The sequence below is a fragment of the Branchiostoma lanceolatum genome, chromosome 14 (genome assembly GCF_035083965.1).
Source record: "Branchiostoma lanceolatum isolate klBraLanc5 chromosome 14, klBraLanc5.hap2, whole genome shotgun sequence".
Taxonomy (NCBI): Eukaryota; Metazoa; Chordata; class Leptocardii; order Amphioxiformes; family Branchiostomatidae; genus Branchiostoma; species Branchiostoma lanceolatum.
The window spans coordinates 5,147,257-5,168,584 of NC_089735.1; the positions used below are offsets into that span (position 1 = coordinate 5,147,257).

The 21,328-nt window shown below is 41.0% G+C and overlaps 2 protein-coding genes and 1 long non-coding RNA gene across 9 annotated transcripts in view; 1 reads left to right on the forward strand and 2 right to left on the reverse strand.

The window, feature by feature from the left end:
• LOC136449017 (protocadherin-15-like) overlaps positions 1–5,444 on the reverse strand; it is a 44,621-nt gene extending 39,177 nt beyond the window's left edge. For all 6 annotated transcript variants that reach the window (XM_066448779.1, XM_066448776.1, XM_066448777.1 and 3 more), the window contains exon 1: positions 4,926–5,444. The gene's annotated coding sequence lies outside the window, so the exon portion shown is untranslated. The remainder of the gene's footprint in view (positions 1–4,925) is intronic.
• Positions 5,445–6,461: 1,017 nt separating this feature from the next.
• Positions 6,462–20,848, forward strand: LOC136448414 (glyoxylate reductase/hydroxypyruvate reductase-like). The gene is made up of 10 exons (XM_066447899.1): positions 6,462–6,691; positions 13,428–13,558; positions 13,815–13,887; positions 14,007–14,052; positions 14,539–14,609; positions 14,883–14,967; positions 15,371–15,479; positions 15,734–15,869; positions 16,841–16,971; positions 20,122–20,848. The coding sequence occupies exons 1-10, from the start codon at positions 6,516–6,518 to the stop codon at positions 20,241–20,243; spliced, it is 1,080 nt and encodes a 359-aa protein (XP_066303996.1). The 5' UTR covers positions 6,462–6,515; the 3' UTR covers positions 20,244–20,848.
• On the reverse strand, positions 8,271–11,181 carry LOC136448415 (uncharacterized). 2 transcript variants are annotated; one of them, XR_010757877.1, is made up of 3 exons: positions 9,857–11,181; positions 9,219–9,328; positions 8,271–9,057 (listed from the first exon to the last, which is right to left on the reverse strand). It is a non-coding gene; the product is annotated as an uncharacterized lncRNA (long non-coding RNA). The 2 variants fall into 2 exon arrangements; XR_010757876.1 differs by having other exon boundaries at positions 9,219–9,333.
• Positions 20,849–21,328: the final 480 nt, after the last annotated feature.

Sequence of the window (21,328 nt, forward strand, 5' to 3'; positions counted from 1 at the left end):
TTTTCTCATGAGAGAGAATCAATTTCTTTGTGAGTTTTCCAAATTGGTACAACTGGTTATGATTGGCCCTCTCTAGAGATGTTTGAAGTCAGCTGAACAAAAAAGACGGCAGCTTTCAAAGCCTGCCCCACCCTTTTACCCTCTGTCATTCAACTCTAACCTACAAGGACACAAAATTAAATTCAGCATGAACACAACAGTAAGGACTGAGCCCTCATACCACACGGGAATGCCTCCCCCAGGTTTCACCCTCTCAATTCAGCCATGGAAGGTCTCCATGTTTCATGTCCGCACAATGCTTTGTCATGCAAATGTTGCTGCTATTGTTCTGAGACAAAGAGCTTATATACGTACTTAATAATACCTGGACCTGATCTATATGGATAATGTCATTGTAGGAGCAAGCAGTCATGTACAACAACTACAGGCTGGGAAAACAAACAGACTAGGACAGTGTACAGAAAATCAAGCCAGCGTAAAGTAAGCGTCTGCTTCTGCGGCTTAAACAGAGGCTGCCAGAAAAGATCACCCAAGGAAGAAACCCTACCAAAGATAAATGCTCCTTGCAACAAGGCCTTTGACCTGTCTTTTCTCTGTAGAAAACAGAACTTTTGTTTGGACAAGCGTTGTTGCTTTTTGAGCCAAAAAGGCAGTCGTTTTAAAGTATAGGGTTGATGTTTGCATAGCCGTGTAATTGGAGATAGACTGTGGTCCTGGGTCATATAGGCTCTATAGGATGAGGGTATATCTTGCACAATATAATCTTTCAATCTCACATTTTTTCAACATAATATAGAGTATAGAAATGCTGTGCATGTTGCAGTAAGCATTTGTTGCATGCAAGTCTAACCCGATGTATTCAATCAAACCAGGTACAGTAAAGAAAAGTAACCAGCACAGTTAAGGTTGGTAAACATATGTTATAGCCTTGTCCCTATGTAAAGAAATAAATTACTAACAAAAATCAGCACAAATATCACAGCTTTGAGTGTATACATGCAATCTAGAATAAACATTACAAGATAACTTTCATAATTCCTCTCTTAAAGACGGTCTCTCTGTATCTCAACTGGCCATTTTCGTCAGTCTCTAAACATTATTATTTAGAGGGCACATTGATAGAGTACCCGCATCATATGATGTGACAGAAAGCATGGTTTGGACGGATTCCTGCCATTCCAAACTCAGCTTCTTTTTGTCCTCCTAGGTTCCTTTCCGTTCCAGGGTCAAAAGAACAATCAACATGATGGTTGAATTGACCCTTGTTCTCTTAAGATCTATTTCTTATTTGTCTCTATATGTTATATCTAAATACTACAATGATTTTTCATGAGAGTTATAGGCAGAACTAGTTATGTTGGAGATAGCATATAAAGAAATACTTAAAACTAGATATGTCAAAGTTTTCCTTTAAAAAAAAATTGTAATATGGATGGGACTGCACTGAATGTAGTGTTACATTTGGCAGAATAGAAATATCAGATTATGAATTTTCTGACATAGTAATGCATATCACAGAAAATCATAATTCCTTTGGTGCTATCAACATTTCTGGGGTTTCATCATCTCACCCAATAGATTTGATTGATTGATTGAGGTATGATTTTGTTTTGTTATACAAATTTACTTGGCGGAATGCAATGAGGTCAGAGTTCATGCAAGTTCCTAATTCACAGAAAGGTACTCCTATCCACTCAAGTGGGAAAAATTGATTTTTCGCACACTTGTATATGGCTGGAAATATTCAGATCAATAAGCGGGTGAGGCAAACCGGATGGTACATTGTTATACAAGGTACTTCTGAATACAACAACACTTTGTTGCTCAGTTTTTTTCAAACATTTACATAGTAATACATGATGTCTATGTATCTCCTTTGATAACGTAATGTGGAAGATCTTTACTTTTAAAAAAAAGGCATAAAAAATTGTGTAGAAGTGTAGCTCATAACTTTTTCTATCTTTGTATTCAATTTCTGTTCAGAAAATCATTGAAGATATGGAAAAGCTGATTGAATTTCCATATGGGAGTTGCTCATTTGAAATGCAATTTCTGTGTGAAGATCAGCTTTTGACTGCAAGGTTGCAGGTGGGAATATCACACCCTGCAAAATGATACCTGAGCAAAGGAAGTTCACCTGCATTACACAGGTGTGACTGTGTACTTACAGCCTTTAGACGTGACAGATCGCTTTACTTCATGCTTCAGACATGTGCAAACAGTGGTAGGTACTACCCAGTGCCCTTGTATACCGCGACAGATGTTTACCAAGTGGGTGTGTGGAGAGTACTAAGGTGATATTGGTCATCAGCCAAGCAAACAGCTTAACAAGCTCTGGTTTGTAGAGTGCAAAAAATCCTTGCCTGTGTAAAAGTTAGATAATGATATAAGATCTGTTGACGAAGGTTAGACATAAGACATAAGGCTATGATACAAGATCATTGGACAACAAGTGGATATCATGCAGTAAGACCATGGATGATTTTCTCAGCAACTTCGTGCCGGTTATTATCAAATTCATGTAACAACAAATGTTTGCTCTGCAAGCATCTATTACTGTTTGAATGACAGATAATCATTAAGTATATGTGATAAGTTATCAAATGGGAAAGCTAGCATGTCCTGACTCATAGGAACATGTAACATATGGATGTTTTGGCTCAGTCATGTTGAAAGAATGCGTTATACAGTTTTAATCCTCAAAGTTTAATTGCAAGTATAAAGATTTTTGTTCCAGGAAAGGGTCTAGAAATAGAGACTCATTATAGAGTCCTTAATTCTCTTCTACAAAACAAAGGTTAGCACATATGTCATGTCAGAATCTAAGGGAACAATTATGCAGTAACTACATACCCTTCTACCATACTATAGTATAGTCAAAACGTGTCTAATCCTTGAAGCAATCTCAGAGTTGAACCATTTTACATCGTTACCAACAGCCTGAATCATTATCGACTACTCGTGCTGGCCATAACCATTTTCTGTTCCAGCAATTTCTTTCCTGATGCATCTCAGTAATTTTCTAAGAATATGGTACATGACTTCATTTGGAGCTCTCATCAGGAGACTGGGAGGGAATCACGTCACACTGGTCACACCTGATGGCATCAATTTCACAGGTGACACTCCTGGTGGACCCTGTTCCGTCTCACTCACTCCATAACTAAGAGGAAATCTTGCTGGGAAAATTGATTGGAAGTGTTTGGGAGCTAGGGACTATGCAGAATCAATTAAAAACCTTAATCAGACATTGTGGTCCCTCAGAGTCTGACAAATATGTGCGTTTGCAAGCAAGAGTATTTTCTGTTATACACACATGTTCTTAGCAGAAATGTGAAGTCAAAACATTCCACTTGTACTAGAACCATGAGGAAATGGCACTTCTAACACAGCTACAATGCAAACTTGAGTGCAATGTCATGTCGTTGGCTCCAAGTAGCATTAAGCTAAAGGTAGACTTCAATGAACAACTGATTCTGTTATGCCAGTGAAAGGATTCTGCTTGGTTCAGATGAGAGATCAATAGACCACAGCAAGAACATGCTAACCTTCTCTCTGCTGACTAATCAGGTAACAAATATGAAGCAGAATGATAGTAATTACAGGACTATATCTTCTATACTTGATGCTCACTTTACAATATTTCGCCCATGCGGCCCATCTATTGTTGTGTTGTTGTTGTGAATGTACTTCTATGATATTGTTCCAAGCCAGGGTTTATGAACATATCAAACACTGCAAAAAGACGTGCAAAAGAAGCTGGCACCACATATCTGCTTGGAGATTAACCAACAGCAAGGAAACAGGTGTTGGTAGGGCTGGGGCTCCTAGAGACCTATTATGTATGGGTGTGGTCTTATACACATGTAGCCTATCAACCTGTAGCCATGGCTGCTAATTGTCAATTTACGAACATAACCTTAACACCTTATGACCCCAGACAAACACCCACATTTTTAACATGGATATATTCTGATTAATGCAGAGGGAAGTCTGAAGAATTACTCACTTGTGGACATATGTCACATAGTCTGGGTGTAGTCTTTTGGAGCAAAGCCATATCCTTCCATTTCAGAAGTTCAAGTATAAAGAACTTAATCTTACAATATATACATTATACTTCCATTTCCAAATGAAGAAAAATATAACAATCAAAATCTAAATGACTGTTTGCTTCCTCCAAAGAAATTTTTGTGCTCTTTCATCAGTAGTTGCAGCAATGTTGTGTTGGATGCTTCAGTGGTACAGTCACACAAACATGCTCACGTTTTGTCAGCCGATTCCCCTGGGAAAATACCGACCAATACCAATTAAGGTACACATTGCTGCATCATGGCCCCAGAAAATTGCTCCACTCTTGGCGACTCTCCTCACTAATAATGGCTGTCTCAGGTTCTCTCAACTCACCATTAGAGGAATTCCCACTGTGCTTATGGAAGGGTGGGATTTATTTATCAGGGTCTCAGGGGGTGTTTGTTCCCTGTTACAAAAGTAGGGAAGAGAAAAGGAAAGAATCCGTGTCTAAGTCTTGTATTTAAGGGGCCGTGGGACCGTAACGCTACAGTAACGAGTTACCGGTGCCTGGCGGTGTCTGGTTACAGTACCGCTCACCTGAACACAGGTGAGGGTAGGGACAATGCTCAGTGTACGTACATAGATATTAGTAAAAAAATGCCTTGGATGGATCTTATAATCATACTTTTAGGAAGAGATAAGACTTTAAAATGTGCGTGTATGAGGAAGTACAACTTTTCATACTGAGAAATGAAGAGAATTATATGTAAATTGGCAAGACAAAGCGGTGGACCGGAAAAGGAAATGAACTTCTGCAACCGCGACACTACCAATACATTCTTATGATTCTATACTTCTAGCAAGTATGTGATATAACGTGATGTATCTCACTATTAAAACAAAATACTCACCTGCGCCCCGTACCGCCGGGATCCGGTCTCCCACAAGGACCTATTTTTGTCACGCCTCTGCTCTGGAGATAGCACTAGTCCAAGACCAAGAGAAAACCGGCTTCTGTTGGGCTCAGACCCCCTGCTCTCTGAAGGGTTACCGTTATCCAATTGAGGTCAAGTTCACCATTAGTTACACTTGAGGAACGGTGAAAACTTCCCGAACGAGAAGGCGAAAAATTCTGGTTCGAGGCCCGAGAAGATATCTTTTTAGACCCAGAGCACGTTCTCGTGGTGGCGGGGTACTGAGACCTGGCCTCCCGACTGCATGCCACAACTCTCGCGTAACCACGAACACCACACAAATCCACGTAATCTGAAGAAACAGCGGAATTTCTACACGCAAGCTCTTCCCAACCGTCTCTTAGTTGCTCTTGTCGTTTCCGGTTGAGCTCCTGTGCCGATGATCACGCCCAAAAGGACAGAAAAGCCATTGAAACCCAGCCTGACAGCCACAACAACAAGCTAGAGTGGTCCCGCTATTGTAATCACGCCTTGAAAAGTTCGCGGAACGAGCGCTGATTGGCTCGCTACGGACTGGGCGAATTCAAAGTTTTGGCGGGGGTGAAATTGATTCTTGCTATTCATTGTTGCTGTGCGGGGTTTAAAATTCGTTCATAATAATTTGTGGTGAAGGCGGAAATAAACACTGTTTAAAGTGCACCATGACAGATGATTACAAATTGTAGGAGTTTTTTTTCCAATTTAAGCGTTATAACCATTGTCATTTATTTACACAGCTGACAATCTGGATCGTACAAGAGGATAATATATTGATAGTCCAAGGAGGTTGATTAAACCTCCTTGATAATACTGATGGAGTTCTCTCTTTATGTTATCGAAAATGATAAAACAGGCTTCTGATGGCAACAAAGTTGCATGAGGAAGTTCTTTACGCAAAACATGAATTACATCTTCTCTGTAAACATCTTGTTTGTTGTCCTGTTGAGTTGCTCTATGAATGCTTACCCTGTGTTTTAGACTGTGGACATTTAGTCTGCACCAAAGGGATGAAACTGTTTGTTTTGAGACAGGTGGCAGACAGACAAGTGGATCCCAATCAAAATAGCAAGTAAACCAGAACCTTACTCTTACAACACAACAGGCTTGTTTGTTGAAGATTTGCAGGCCTATTTAGGAAGAAAAATGTGTGGATATGCTGTTGCTTATGCCAACCTACCATTAGCTTATGGCTCTGGTGTCTTGTCCACAAAGTCACATTGAGCCTTAGGCGGTTCTATCTTGGTATAACCAAGGAGGTTAAAAAATAGATAACTAATAAATAGTTATCTACTTTTGATCCTTGGTCTAACACAATTTCCTTCTAGTAAATGCACCCAAAATTACTATGGTTTGCAGCTGTCTTTCTTTTTTTAATGCAGTTTCATCTTACTTCTCACTTAATTGAAAGTCAAGAAGTTAAACCGCGGTTTTTTTTCCTGCCTTATCTTACTGTTTCACCTTACAGGTTATCCACTGATGGGACGTCCCAAATGGGAATATTACCCAGAAGCCACTGTGCATTCAAAATGGCCGCCGCCGTCTGAAAACATGAACTTTGCCCTAAAACTTCAACATTTCTGCAATAAACCTGCATTGTTTGGGTGTTTTCTAAAAAGGGAAGGGTCCAGAGGGATACTAGTGAGAAGTATGAGCACAACAGGGAAGCCGAATGTGTATGTGACCCGAAGGATACCGCAAAAGGCGCTGGACTTGCTGCAGGGAGAGTGAGTTCTCATGTTATGATTCCCGTCAAATGTTATATTTTAACGTTATATAATTTGTCATGAGCTAAGATTTGTCCAGTTTATGCTGCTATTTGTCAACGATTCAAAGTTCTTCTTTGTGAATATTCATTTGGAGGATGGGAATTTGTGTTAGATTACAAGCGTGACTGATTCGAAAGTCCAGCATGACAAATCAAATTATACCCGCTAATTTTATGCCACGCCCCCTTCTATTCCATTTCTCCGATCATTTGTACAAACATTGTAGATGGCTTTCAGACTTATGTCTTACATATAGATGATACAGCCGTCAGTAAGATGCCCTGGTGTTTTAAAGAATGTTCCAAAAAATGGAATAAATATTGCTGTAAGTTACATTAGTGATACCAGCAACATTAACGGGCGGAGGCCTAAGTCCGACACATGTTCTATGTGTATGCGCATGCCTTGTGTCCTTATGTATTTCACTGTCTACCCATCAAACCTAAGCTTTGATCTCATGGCAGCCGTAAAACTGTGATTTTAGCTGCATGGACGTGGATTCTATTTAATTATAGCTATTCGCGCTGCAGTTTGGGAGCACACGAAAGTTACAGCACATATTTGACTCGCGTTCTGGTGGAACGTTCCAGCAGAAAAGGGTCTCCTAAGTCCGATATAAAAACCTTCAAGTCATTTCTGGATATGTAAGAGTATTTTATGCACACAAAAATAAGACAGAAAATTCACAATATTGTTTCTCTGTCGCAAACATGTCCCATTTTTTTCATGGCGCGACCTGCTTCAGCGTGGCGAGTTCAAAATCAGAAATGAACTTCAAACACATGTTCCACATCACCTGCACGGCTTATAAAACGGTCTCTTTTTCTCCATGGTTCTGCTCAACAAAACTACAGCTTCTTTTATCCTCCCTGTCAACCAGCACGCACTTACACCTTGATGTCTGTAGTGATGTGGAAGTGGAAGGCGTCTGTAGTGAGTCTAGGGACGTAGCAGCGGACACTGCACGAAATGGCCTCGTTTCCCGGCGTATACGTACCGGGATTTTTCTGTATTTTTGTCGGATACTGACGGATACTGACGGATACATGCGGATTCGTGTAACGTATCCGACTATTTCCGCACCGGTATATGGAATATTTCCTGAAGAATCCGAAAGTAAGGGATTTTCGACGAATACGGAGCCGTACACTGTACGGAAATGCCACCGATCCTGACGGATACGAACAGGAATTTTTCTGTATTTTTGGCGGATACTGACGGATACATGCGGATTCGTGTAACGTATCCGACTATTTCCGCACCGGTATATGGAATATTTCCTGAAGAATCCGAAAGTAAGGGATTTTCGACGAATACGGAGCCGTACACTGTACGGAAATGCCACCGATCCTGACGGATACGAACAGGAATTTTTCTGTATTTTTGGCGGATACTGACGGATACATACGGATTCGTGTAACGTATCCGACTATTTCCGCACCGGTATATGGAATATTTCCTGAAGAATCCGAAAGTAAGGGATTTTCGACGAATACGGAGCCGTACACTGTACGGAAATGCCACAGATCCTGACGGATGCGTACAGGGATTTTTCTGTATTTTGAAGAAAATGGTGAATACTGACGGATACAGGTGGACAAAACAACGAATCCGTAACGGATCCGACTAAGTGCTTCCATTCCTAATTTAACTATACCCAAAACATCATTTTGAATGACAGGAAGTTTGGGAAAGCCTGTATGTAACATATGTATCATTTCATATCTCAACATAATGTATTTCTAAGTTCAAAAACTATCAAATACAATACAATACGGAAGTACTATGTGGCTAAATGATCCATTTCATTTGAGACAGGCTGAGGGACATCCACATACTCAAAGCACCACTGCATATGCAGGTTAATGTCGGTAAATTGGGGTTGTGCAAGCACAATGTTCTGAAAAATTATGAAATGTATTACAATTAACACCATCACAACATTGTGGTAATATTTACTACTGTATAGTGCCCTTGGACCAAAATCATCTACATGTTCTAAATATTCCACTAAAGTAATAAAAGCCTTATTTGTGGCCAGCTCTTCGTCTAAAAGCCATCAGATACAATTGTTTCAAATACAGAGGTTGAAAATAGAAAGTAACATTATACTGTCTGAAGAACTCCCATGATGACACGCCACATTTTAAACGTAAGTAGCATATGCCGTGGAACTGCATGTGTATAATCGTCCTCTCCCCATTCTCTGACTACATCTGAGTTCACTTCTTCCATGCACTCTTGGTAAGGGACAGGCAAGGCTGATTTCTTCTGTATCTGCATGTTGGACTCAGCTTGGAGTCCATCTTGTGATGAACCAGTTCCTATATGATAAAACCAAATGATGAATAAATATCAATTCACGTATTTAAGGAACATGTCACATGATTTTGACATGGGCTTCGTTTCATCACAGCAGCTACAAAAAACACGGGACAATGGATATCCATCATGCCTCTCTCAGCTAACATTATGATGGACTTACCAAAGGAGCCTGAGGTACTCAGCAGCTGAGCATCTGACAGTTGATTGCTTTGTTCCCAGCCAAGGTCCTCACAATATGTGCTGCATTTGTGAAGAAAGTATCTGCCGATGCTGTACTGGATATATATATATAAATGGAAACAATGACAAATATTAAACATATCACATACTCGCATGTGTAAAAAAAATGAATCTGGGCATCGTTGAATTGACTACGTAAAACTTACATCTATAACTTGAATATGATATTGATCAAACATGCACAGCTATAACTGAATGAAATAATCACTGAGGCACACTACTGCCTCCTTATAAGTTCTAGTTCACTATCCACAAACTGTGGGATCTTTGTGGGACAAATACTTATGACATTTTCTTCCCTTCCATATCCTTAATTATCTTTCCCTCCACTGCTTGCTATTTTGTATCTGAAACGTTAACCAGACACACATGTCTGATGACCATTGGCAAGAATGAACAAATAAAAATTTTAAATTTCCTAGATCCTAACGCCGTAAAAGGGCAGGTCGGCTGGAGAATTCTTATGGTCATGCGAATGCGATGATATGTCAAGCCACAATAGGAGGATAACTGACGTCAAAACTAGTTAGAAACGGGAATTTTTCAATTTGTACTTACCAAAGGGCAGTCCCTCAAAATGATGAATCAACTCCCTACCAGCGTTTACAAGGGGGGAGGGGGGCGACGAATATTGCATGCACGAAGAAGACAACGTCGCAATTCCGTGCGTTTGAGTTTACACCGAATTCCCTTCGACTCTCAAGTCACTCAAAAATCACTGGTCGACCATGGTAGACTCTGGCGATGCCATGTTAAGCACAGAAGGTGATGAAACGCCGTTCTTGTCTGTGCTGTTAACCGAAAGAAAACCGTTAACGTTTGTCGCGCCCAGAAGTGTATTGTGGGTAATTTGAATATCCGACACGAATCCGTGTTCCGTACACGTCAGGATCCGAGACAGCTCATGACTTCTAACATATTGGCAAATCTGAACTTCTAACATATTGGCAAATACATAAAAAAATGAAAGATCCGAGTAGATATTTTATCTGTACCCGAAACGTATCCAGACGTATACGGCATCAGAATTGCTGGATCTGAGGTGTTCCTGGTATTTGTCCGAATTTGCTCGGAAACGTTCCGTATCTGTACCCGAAACATATGAAGGATCCAGACGTATACGGCGCGGGAATTGTCGGATCTGAGGTGCATCGGATCCAATCGGAAACGTTCCGTATCTGCTATGATGCGCAATTCCGGATCTGTTGGATTCGTCAGGATCTGAGATCATGCCGCGTGCCGTGCAGTGTGTATTTGTTGGTCAGGATCCGAAGCAACTACCGACAAACAATCCGAACATCTCTGCCATATTGACAAATATCTAGAAACGAAGGATCCGCGCAAATATCCTCAGGTATCCGACGCGCATCACGGATCCAGACGTATACGGCGTCGGAATTGCCGGATCTGAGGTGTACCTGGTAATTGTCTGAATTTGCTCGGAAACGTTCCGTATCTGTACCCGAAACGTATGAAGGATCCAGACGTATACGGCGCCGGAATTGTCTGATCTGAGGTGCATCGGATCCAATCGGAAACGTTCCGTATCTGCTATGATGCGCAATTCCGGATCTGCTGGATTCGTCAGGAAATGAGATCATGCCGTGCCGTGTGTATTTATTCGTCAGGATCCGAAGCAACTACCGACATACAAACAATCCGAACATTCCAAATATCAAAAAACGAGGGATCCGCGCAAATATCTTCGGGTATCCGAGGCGCATCACGAATCCAGAAGAATACGGCGTCGGAATTGGTCGGATCTGCGGGCACTTCAGTATCCGAGCAGTGAACTGGGATTTTTCCGGATTCGCTCGGAAACGCCATGAGGCCCGATTCCGGATACGTCGGATCCGTCAGGATACGTGGCCATTTCGTGCAGTGGGAAGACGGCACTTGTACAATCTCTTCTCCAGACTCTTTCGTTGACATCCTTACCCAGCGATCGTCGATGGCATCATCATTCAGAGGAAAGATTCCCGTTTTCTTGAACGAATTTTTGATAAGGGATGGAGATATTGTGGTATCATATACATTACTGAGAATCTTCGCAAAGTTCCTTTTCGTCACTTGGAAATGCGGATTGGCCGCTTGCATTACCTCAAGGGTTTGGGCCCATTTCGTCTTTAATGGTGAAAAAATGGCAACATCTAGCGGCTGCAAGAAATGGGTTGTGTGGGGTGGCAACCCAAGGATAATGATGTTGTTGCTGACAGCCGCCTCCAAGACCTTGAGTGTGAAGTGGCTGTAGTGCTGGTCAACAATTAGTACGACAGGACGATCCTTGTGTGCATGGTGAACAAACGACTGAGTGAACCACTTTTCAAATAGCACGTCGTCAACAAATCCCGACTCGGAATAGGCATAGATGGCATTTGCAGGTCCCCCCTCTGTGTAGGAGCCCCCGGGAAAACTCTTGTTGAATATGATCATTGGAGGGACTGTTTGACCTGCAGCGGACACACAGATGAGGGCGGACACGTGGTCCCGACTCCCTCCTCGTCGTGAAGGCGACCTTTTCGCCCCGCGTGGCACTATCACTTTCGATACTTTGGCGGATAGGTCAACCCCCGTTTCATCGGCGTTGTAAATGACATGGGGATTTCTATCTTCAGCATTTGCTTCGGTCAAGACATCCTCCAAGAGCATGAAGTAATCAATCACAACCTTCTGGGTTGCGAACATGGCCCGCTCTTTATCTAGCTGGTCGGGTGACCGTAGGCTTAGGTCAGGATGTCGACGCCTGAATCCCCGCCACCATTTCTTTCCTGGCCCCGTCTCCTTGAACTTCGAACTTGAACCCCTTGCTTTTGCTTGTTTTATTTCGATTTGATGTGCTAACGCTTTAATCACTCTTACTGTCAGCCAAATATTTGGCGTATTCGCAAAGGGCTGTCTCTTCCTCCTCAGTAAGGACAGACGGCCTGCTCATGACTTCTCCAGAACGGCCGTTTAACCTATCGTTTAACGTCGATATTGGTATTCCATACGTCTTCGACAGTCCGTAGACAGTGACTTTATCCTGGCCAATTTTAGCGGCTGACAGGGCAGCCTCCATGTCGGTATATGAGTAACTGCGTTGTTTCTTTTTGGCCCCGGATGCCATCTAGTAACAATGAGATTAGAAATATTGATTGTAAACGACACAGCAGTGATTTATTTTTAGCCGCCCCCCCCCCACACACACACACCTCAAATGTCAAACAGAGAACACTCAATTTGTTTAATATCGTGTGTAATATGCAATGAAAAACGATGTCACCAACTCCAATCATATTGTTACCTACTTATTAAACCAAAATTAGCGCTTGATTGTTTTAACCTTGTGGTGTTCGAATTCAATCCAGGCATTCGATTGTATATAAATTGATGCATAGCGTGTTTTGGAATCTTCACGTTCAACAATCGTATCTTTAGTTGTCAAAGTTCAACTTATATACACTAAAACGTCAAATAGATACCCCAGTAACATTTACTTACCGCGACTTCATGCGGAAGAGCGCTAAACTGCAATCTGAAGCATGTGTGGTGAGGGAAGTGAGGGACGTGTTGGGTTGCGTTCGATGATCACATGACTTCGAATCACGTGACTGGTAAAGATGGCGGAGGAGTGCCAGTGTACGCACGTTACGTGACATTAAGCCTAGATTATACCAAGTTCAAAGACACAGGCAGGACACAGGTGTGTTTTTTGACAAGTTTAATAAACGAGCTTCATACATGTGGTGGTATTCTTCCACATTCCGCATCTTAAACTAAATGATTTAACATTTTTGAAGGCCATGTTCTCGAGAAGTTCTCTCGTCAACCACCAAGAGTAGCGTCAAATTCATACAAATATTTCAATCGTTAGCTGTTTGAGCTATCAACCTCGACACACTTTTTGACCTTGTATTTTTTTTACACAGAGGCATAGTCCATAACTACCTATCATCATCATGTGCATGCACCCGTGCACAACATAGTAATAATAAGATTTAAAAATATATCGGACTTAGGGTACTACCGGACTTAGGCACCCGCCCGTTATAGTTTATACATGAAGCAGAGGAAAGTAGGGCTAAACTTATCAACCTTCCCTCCCAACTTGTGGCTGATTGTTGTATGTACATGTTGTATCCTGTTACAGATGTAATGTGGCGCAGTGGGATGCGGATAACCCTGTACCCAGGGTAGAACTGCTGAAGGGTGTGAAGGGCATAGATGGCCTGTACTGTCTGCTGACAGATAAGATTGATGCAGAGGTGCTCGATGCTGCAGGTAGGTCAGTTGTGTATCTGTTTATTTTGCATAAGAGAGCACAATATACCTGTGCAATACTAACCATGGGTTAGGAACTGTGATAAGGAGAAGAAAGTTTTAGCCGGTACAGTGTAAGTCTTTTGCTGTGAATAATTTTACTATGGAAACAGGGGAGAGAGATTGAGAAATGAACTAGTCAATGTGCTAAGACATGTGATAAGTATTCTGTTCTTGTATCTATTTTCTCCTTACCATTCTGCCGTGTGTTTGTCAGGGCCAGGACTTAAGGTAGTCAGCACCATGTCTGTAGGGTACGACCACGTTTCACTGCCAGAACTCAGGAAAAGGTAAGTCAGCTACTGAAGTCCAGGTCGATTATTAAACATTTTAGTGGCATTAGGAACAGTCAATGCTATAGATTTAATTTATGTAATAGCCTAAAATTAACATTACACATATTTTTCAGAAAGCTTCCACTAGGCTATACTCCAGATGTTTTAACGGATGCAACAGTAAGTACTTGTAACATTTGAATCACTCTGCATATGATTCTCCCTCCTATTCTTTATTAAGACTTAAAACACAGAATACATCTCATGTCTCTGGTGATGACTTTTACCTAATGTAGAGAATTCTGATTAAAGAATAGGATATAGGAGATTCTTTGTACACAACCAGGTATTGATCTCACCTGCTAATGTTTCGATGTCTATCAGACACCTTCTTCAGAGCTTCTGACTGGAGGACTGCTTCTCACCGGTAAAAGCGCCACCTACATTGGCTACTTATAGAGGTGAGAAGCAGTACTCCAGTCAGAAGCTCTGAAGAAGGTGTCTGATAGACATCGAAACGTTAGCAGGTGAGATCAATACCTATATCTCCTATATCCTACATTCTACCAACCTGATTAAATTATTTTCGGATGATTAAAGAATAGTTTTTATTTAGCCTAGTTATAAATGAAATATACAGTAGAATGTTTCCATCTATGTCCTCAGGCAGAGCTGACTGTTGCCCTGCTGCTAACCACAAGTAGGAGGCTAGTAGAAGGAGTCCAGGAGGTCAAAAGGTCACATTTCTATTGTAACTGATACTCAAACAACTGGAGAATCCAGCTTTTAAGTCAATTATCTCTGATTTTATGTCCAAAATTATGATAAACAGATACAAAGAGAGTCACTCTTTTTCCTTTTTCATGTGAAATCTTAAGCTGTGACTAACAAGTTCCCTCCAAGGCCCAAACATTTTCAATTTTGATGTGACCATTCCTACATATTAAAAGTGTATTGCTAAGCCCAAATGTGTGATTCAGACATTTATTTCTTCCTGCTTGTACTATCAGTGGTGGTTGGGGCACATGGATCCCCCTGTGGATGTGTGGGTCAGGCCTGTCTGGCAGTACAGTGGGAATTGTAGGACTGGGTAGGATAGCTTAGTAGGGGGCTCATTGTTGTCTTTTAACTTTGACTTTAACTGAATCAATTTGTGTGTGAGAATATCATGTCCATATGGATAGATGGATGCAATGTACTTGGCTGCAGTGATGTCCACTTTACAAAATGGTGTAATGTATTGCTACAAATGGAATTGTTTCTTAGTGGTATTATGGTAGATACATTTAGATCACAGTGAATATCTTTTGAGTCTTAGAAAGAAAGTGATTTATAGAATTTTCTTGTTGCAGGTTGGCACATACATGTAATCTGTACATGTTTCTTAATGTGTATTTGATATTCTTTACTTTCTAGCAGCAATGTGCTACATAATGATGTGAAAAAAGCGCTGTATTTGTCACCATACCTGTGGCATTGTTCTTTGTCTTGATCCACCATAGGTGCTGCCGTAGCTGAAAGACTCAAACCATTTGGAGTGTCCCGGTTCCTGTACCATGGCAGAAACCCCAAACCAGAGGCAGCTGGCAAGGTTGGAGCTGAACATGGTCAGTATGGTCAGGCTGTTGGAATTGATTGAACCACAGCAAATGAATTGGATTTATAAAATATAGAAGAGATATTTTTGCTTCAGTTCACACTGGTGTGTAGGGTATTATTTACGGTTCTGTTGTATGTTGATTATGAAAGTTCCTGCAATAAAAAAAAAGATAACGTTTAAAGTTAGCTATCTCCAAATATTTAGTGCCTCTCCAAATTAATCTAAAATGTTGTTTTGTCTGTGGATGTGTTGTGTTTCCAGTTGGACTGGACGACCTGTTGTCAGAGTCCGACTTTGTGATTGCCACCTGTGCCCTCACACCTGAGACCAAGGAAATGTTTAACAAAACTGTCTTCAGCAAGATGAAGTCTTCTGCCATCTTCATCAACACAAGCAGGTAAAGGATTCAGTTTCAAAATTCTTCATGAATGCAATCAAATTCTCAAAAGAATCTACATAATCAGCTTTAGCCTTGTGACGGGCTGAATAAAAGATGTCTTACTGAGGGATGACTGCAGTGTGAAAGATGTCAGTTAGCTTGAGGACTGAATCCACTCTTCTTTAAATAGTCTGTATAACGCAAACTCCAGCTGTCCGGGGGTTTCTGTCCCCTCCCCACGAGTTACAGGCCGCTGCCGACTAGAAGGGCGATTGAAATCAGGTTATACTTTATACGGCTTAAGCTTGTATTTCAGCTTTGTTGCAGAGTGCTAAGTTTCTCATGCCAAAGAGATAATAACAAAATTATCAAATTCCTCATGCCGGTCCACATTGCAAGTGACAACTCAGTAGTGTTAGCTGCATGTCCACTAGTGAAGGTATTGTCCTGCAGGGTTACATTTAGTTTCTGCAATATGTTGAATGGACCTACAGTACATAGAAATAGAAGCAGGCAGAACTACCAGGTAGAAGAGACATCTAGTGAATAGAAATAGTACTGCAAGCAAGCTACGTGCAAGGTCTCCCTCAGACTTGACAATGGACAGATAGTCTGGTATCTGGTACAGTTGAGCCTTAGGCATAAGGCACATTGTGAACAAGAATAAAATAAAGAAAATATTTCCCTTTCCCTGGAAAACTGTTAATCTCCTTAGGACAATGTTTACTATTTTTAAACCACCAAAGGAATAAGTAGAGACTTACATTTGCACATATGTACAGTCAATCCTGTACAGGCGACAACCTCTACATAAGGGTCACTGGACCAATATGACAATTTTTGGGTGGTCCCTTAGATAATTTTCCCCATTGACTTGAGTGTTAAGAATCCTGTCCACAGTGACCCAGTGTCCACATAGACCAGATTGTATTTGTCTTTTTAGTGGTCCTCTTGGCCAGTTTTGACTATGAGCATTTTTGTGGTTACAGAGGAGGTGTGGTTCACCAGGAGGACCTGTGTGAAGCCCTAAAGAGTGGAACCATCAAGGCGGCAGGACTGGACGTCACCACACCAGAACCACTCCCTACTGACCATCCACTCCTAACCCTGGACAACTGTGGTATGTTTTTTAAGAATTTGTTTCTATTGCATAATCTGCATACTGCCACATGGCATGGAACATTGAAATAGTTTATAGGAAGATGGTAAAATGGACAATTCATTTCATATTGATCAAATTCAACGAACTGAAAGTCTTCCACAGGTTGTGACAAGAAGCTACGTACTGTAAATTGCTCTTGCTGAAAAGCTGCATTTATGATGATGTGTGCTAGAGGTCTCTCCTGCCAAATGTATGTCAAGAGGATTTTTATGTTTAGCCATAAGTATGGCTAAACATATTGTTTTCTCTCATGTTTCTTCTTCTTCTTCTTCTTCTTCTTCTTCTCCTGTCAAATCTTCAAATCGATTCATCTCTGTCATTTTTTGACCAAATGACCTGAAATTTGGTACAGAGATAATGTAGGCGAAAACCAATGTGCGTTCTTTTCCTTGTTTTGATATTGACCTTGAAAGTGATTTTATCGAGGTTTTTAAGCTATTTTTAGCATATCTTGGCCTCCTGCGCCCTGGTATTTCAACCGAATGACCTGAAATTTGCTGTATATGTGGCTTGAACAAATATTTAAAGGACTACATTCCCATTTTTGGCATACATATATTCAAAACGATTTATTTTGGGCTTTCTTGACAATATTTGCCACTTCTGTCACTTTCAATACTACATATGACCTACAGGTCGTTGACCCCGAGTGCCTTGCACCTGGCCAAGCTGAAAGTTTGCTTACGAGGAGGAAAGACCGGACATAAACATTTAACGTGATTATCGGGAAAACACCATGTTCCCTTAAACTCAGTGGTTAAATTGCAGTTTAGGAAATTTTATAAGAGAAAACAAGTTCAATCAATGATTTTGTGAATGTTTATTCTAGCATTAGTTATTCCAGATATTTTCAAACTCCAAATTCTTCAACACAACACAGGAGATCGTTTCTCCTCAGACTGGCGCGACACTCCTGTCAAAATTGATTGATGATCTCTCTCTGCCGCCGACTTCATACATGATCAAAGGCGGGTGGTAGGCGGTGCGCGGGGAAACATAAACACATAATGTAGCGAAGTGTTGCACAAGGAATTCTCACGCTGAGGGGTACATGAAATAATGCTTACAAAATAGACCTCTATGAATCGGGCTACATTCAGCAATGGTAGACGGATTCGGGGCATGCCGCGCAACAGGCGTTTTGGTCCGGCACGTTGTCGCAGCGGTGCGTCGCCGCTACGCGATCGAAAGCACGCCGCTGTCTGTCTCGGACCAACACGCGTCTCCCGTGATGTGTAGCGTCCACCACCAGGCCTTCCTACATGTCCTACGTACGGGCGTATGGCCAGTAGAGTCAGTCCCCGGTAAGGTCAATGATTCGCCCCTTTGCGCTAGCTTGTAACGTTAAATGAATGTACCCTCTGGTGGCCAAACTTCACTGACAAACTTTCTCCCTATTATCATCATGAGCTTGCGTTAGTCTGGTACTAGTGACTATTATGTGCCGGGAATGTTTATCTATCGCACGCCTTGGAAGGAAGTTCAGCCATGATAAATGGTCGGCCGTTGCGAAAATTTGGAATCCCATGCTGTTGATTTTCGTGATTGAATCTGTAAGAAAATATATTTTCATGTCGTTCATGTTTTTGGGACGGACGCCGGGACGGGGTGAATTTTTTCTATCATTTTCGTCCCGTTAGTAATGCAAATCGAATCGTGTTGCACAAGAGGCAAAACACTAAAAACGTGGGTCTTGTGGAGTGTTTTGGAGCGGGAAAATGCCGGATATTAGCGGTGCCGAACAGTGTACATCGTCGCGCGCGGGTGACGCTCCGTCAAAACAAATCCGCTGGTGGTCTAGCGCGGCCACCGAAAATAGGCAGAAACACACAGGAGGACTTAGCACCTTCGTTTATGAGGGCAATTGTGAAAATCTTTTGTTACAAATTGTTCGAACATTGAAACATTTGGATAGATGGTTTGAAACTGTTCTAAATAAAGAGATTTTTGTGTAGTTACGTTCGAAATGTTTCCAACGTATGTGAAATAAGTTCAAACATGTTATAAGTTTCAATTCTAATTGTTTGAACACTTTAGAACTATTGTGACTTAGACATTCTTTTAATCAAAATAGTTCAAACATATTACAAATATTATACTAAAACCCTCTCGGTGACTTTGAATTGACTCAAATATGTTGTTTTTGGTCATTTCCTTCGTCTCCTGTCAAATCTTCATATGTATACTATGGAAAACTTCATTCTTCCCTGGGGTTGATCTTTTTTAATTCAATTTTGAACTGGGTTGATTATGCGCAAGAGTGTAATTTTCAGCGGATATTTTTCGACTGGTTTACATGGAAATGGCACGGAATATCCCATTCTTGCAAGGGGAGGATTCTTTAATTATTTTTCAATTTTGAGCTGGAATGATTATGAAAAAGTCCATTTTTTAGCAGAAGTGTATTTGTTAATCAATTAGTGGATATGGTTGTGGACTGGTCCATATTGTGTTGAGGTGCTACTGGAAGACTCAATTTTGGACTGGGGTGATTCATTTTTTTAGTGCAAGTATTTTAGAATGGTCCATTGTTATTTTGGGAGAGTCCATTTTTTGCATGGCGAGGAGTATGGCTAAACATGCTGTATTTGCTCGCAAATGTTGCCTTTCTAGTATAAATCTGTATCTGTATCTATATAGCCGGTATAACCGCCATTAGGCGTAACATACCAGCTTAAGTGAACCATTTCAAGATTTTAACTCCGTCTGTAACATTGCAAGACATACTGTAGTTCTTGTTCCTTTCACGGTAACTTTGTGTTCACGGTTTTCATGGTCACCTCTGTACTGTGAACTTATCATCACAGCTGTGAAAAAACATTCGTCTTTCACCCCTCCCCATCTCTCTACAACAATAAGCGCTTAGTATCAGATACATGCACTAGTACCTACTACTCCTCATCCTTCCACACAAGGGAAGTGCATGCATGTGGCGCCACCATGAAGTTAAAGTTCGCCAATTTTCCTTACACCGTGAAATTTTGCTACCGTGAAGATAAAGTGAATTACAGTATGTAAGCACAACCTGAATGAATTGCATGATAATAGAAAAATTGGGAATATCTTTTTAATTGCACTTTTCTTCAACTTTCTTGTGCATTCCTGTAGTTGTCTTACCGCACATTGGCAGTGCTACAGTGGAGACGCGGACAGAGATGGCTGTCCTGGCTGCACGGAACCTTCTGGCAGGATTAAAGGGAGAGAAGATGCCAGCACAGGTTCAACTTTGACCCAGATCTGAGCAACTTTGACCCCGATCAGCATAGAACATCATATGTAATACCTTTGGTTACGTCCCTATCAGGGCTGTCTCCGGCTTTAACTTTTGTTTCTGTCCCACTCATTGTTTGAAAGCCCATGTCATTGATTTTCATTTTTAAATATGTCATTTAAGTTTAAGAAGACACATTTTCATCACTTTCATGTCATGAAGTTAAGATTTTTGGACAGATGGGGTGAAATTTTTCCAACAAGCAAATTTCTGTCCCAGGATGGAGGGAAAGGTTCTGGGGACAGCCCTGGTCCTCATCAAAGTGTTGTGTAGATTCTCATTTGTTGATGCATGCTTGGAGAATAAAGTGAAGAATCCTGTATATAAATTATTTATCATAAAAATCTAAATAAATGCCAAAATATGGAGCACAACTTTACTGTTAGAATATTATAGGAGCCAATGAAGCTGTTTCACCTTAAAAAGCAAGCAGCATTTTTAAGAATAGTTATTGTTTGAGATACCTTGTACTACACATAAAAATTATGAAGACCACAACAGGGATGAAATATGGACCATGCAAATGTCAACTTTATCAAGATAAAAATACAAGTGATCAACCCATCTATTCTGCTTGTCCTCACTTAATATTCATCATTAATTCATACCTATCAGGGCAATGTGCACCATGAAAGTATGCATATTAGACATAACACTGGTTTCTTTGACTTTGGGGAGTCATTTTATAAATGTCAGGGACTCAGGGGTGCCATCTAGGTCAAGTTGTTCCTGGGTGTAGTGATGTAGCTTCACATGCCATTTAAAAGAGCCTGCTTTCCCCTATGTTTACGAGCCAGAATATTACTCTGTTAAAAGATGTCCTGGTAGAGACATTTCACTTGAAAAACCTGTTAGGGATTCCAAATTTCTAAGGTCTTTCTAACTTTTAAGTTACGAGCATTAGCTCTATAATTTCTAGCCACTCCAATGTTAAGATGGATGACTCTTTGAGAACTGATGATGCACCATTTCCTCTTGAGCACTGGCAGGAAATTGGGTTCATGCACGCCAGGCCATGGCTGGTAGGATTAATGTTCTAGATCA

Excerpts from the sequence above, each read along its gene's own strand:
- LOC136448414 (XM_066447899.1), top strand. The coding sequence starts at position 6,516 with ATGAACTTTGCCCTAAAACTTCAACATTTCTGCAATAAACCTGCATTG. Across the intron at positions 13,888-14,006 it reads CTGCCAGAACTCAGGAAAAG|AAAGCTTCCACTAGGCTATA; the intron begins GTAAGTCAGCTA and ends CATATTTTTCAG. Across the intron at positions 15,480-15,733 it reads CAAGGTTGGAGCTGAACATG|TTGGACTGGACGACCTGTTG; the intron begins GTCAGTATGGTC and ends TTGTGTTTCCAG.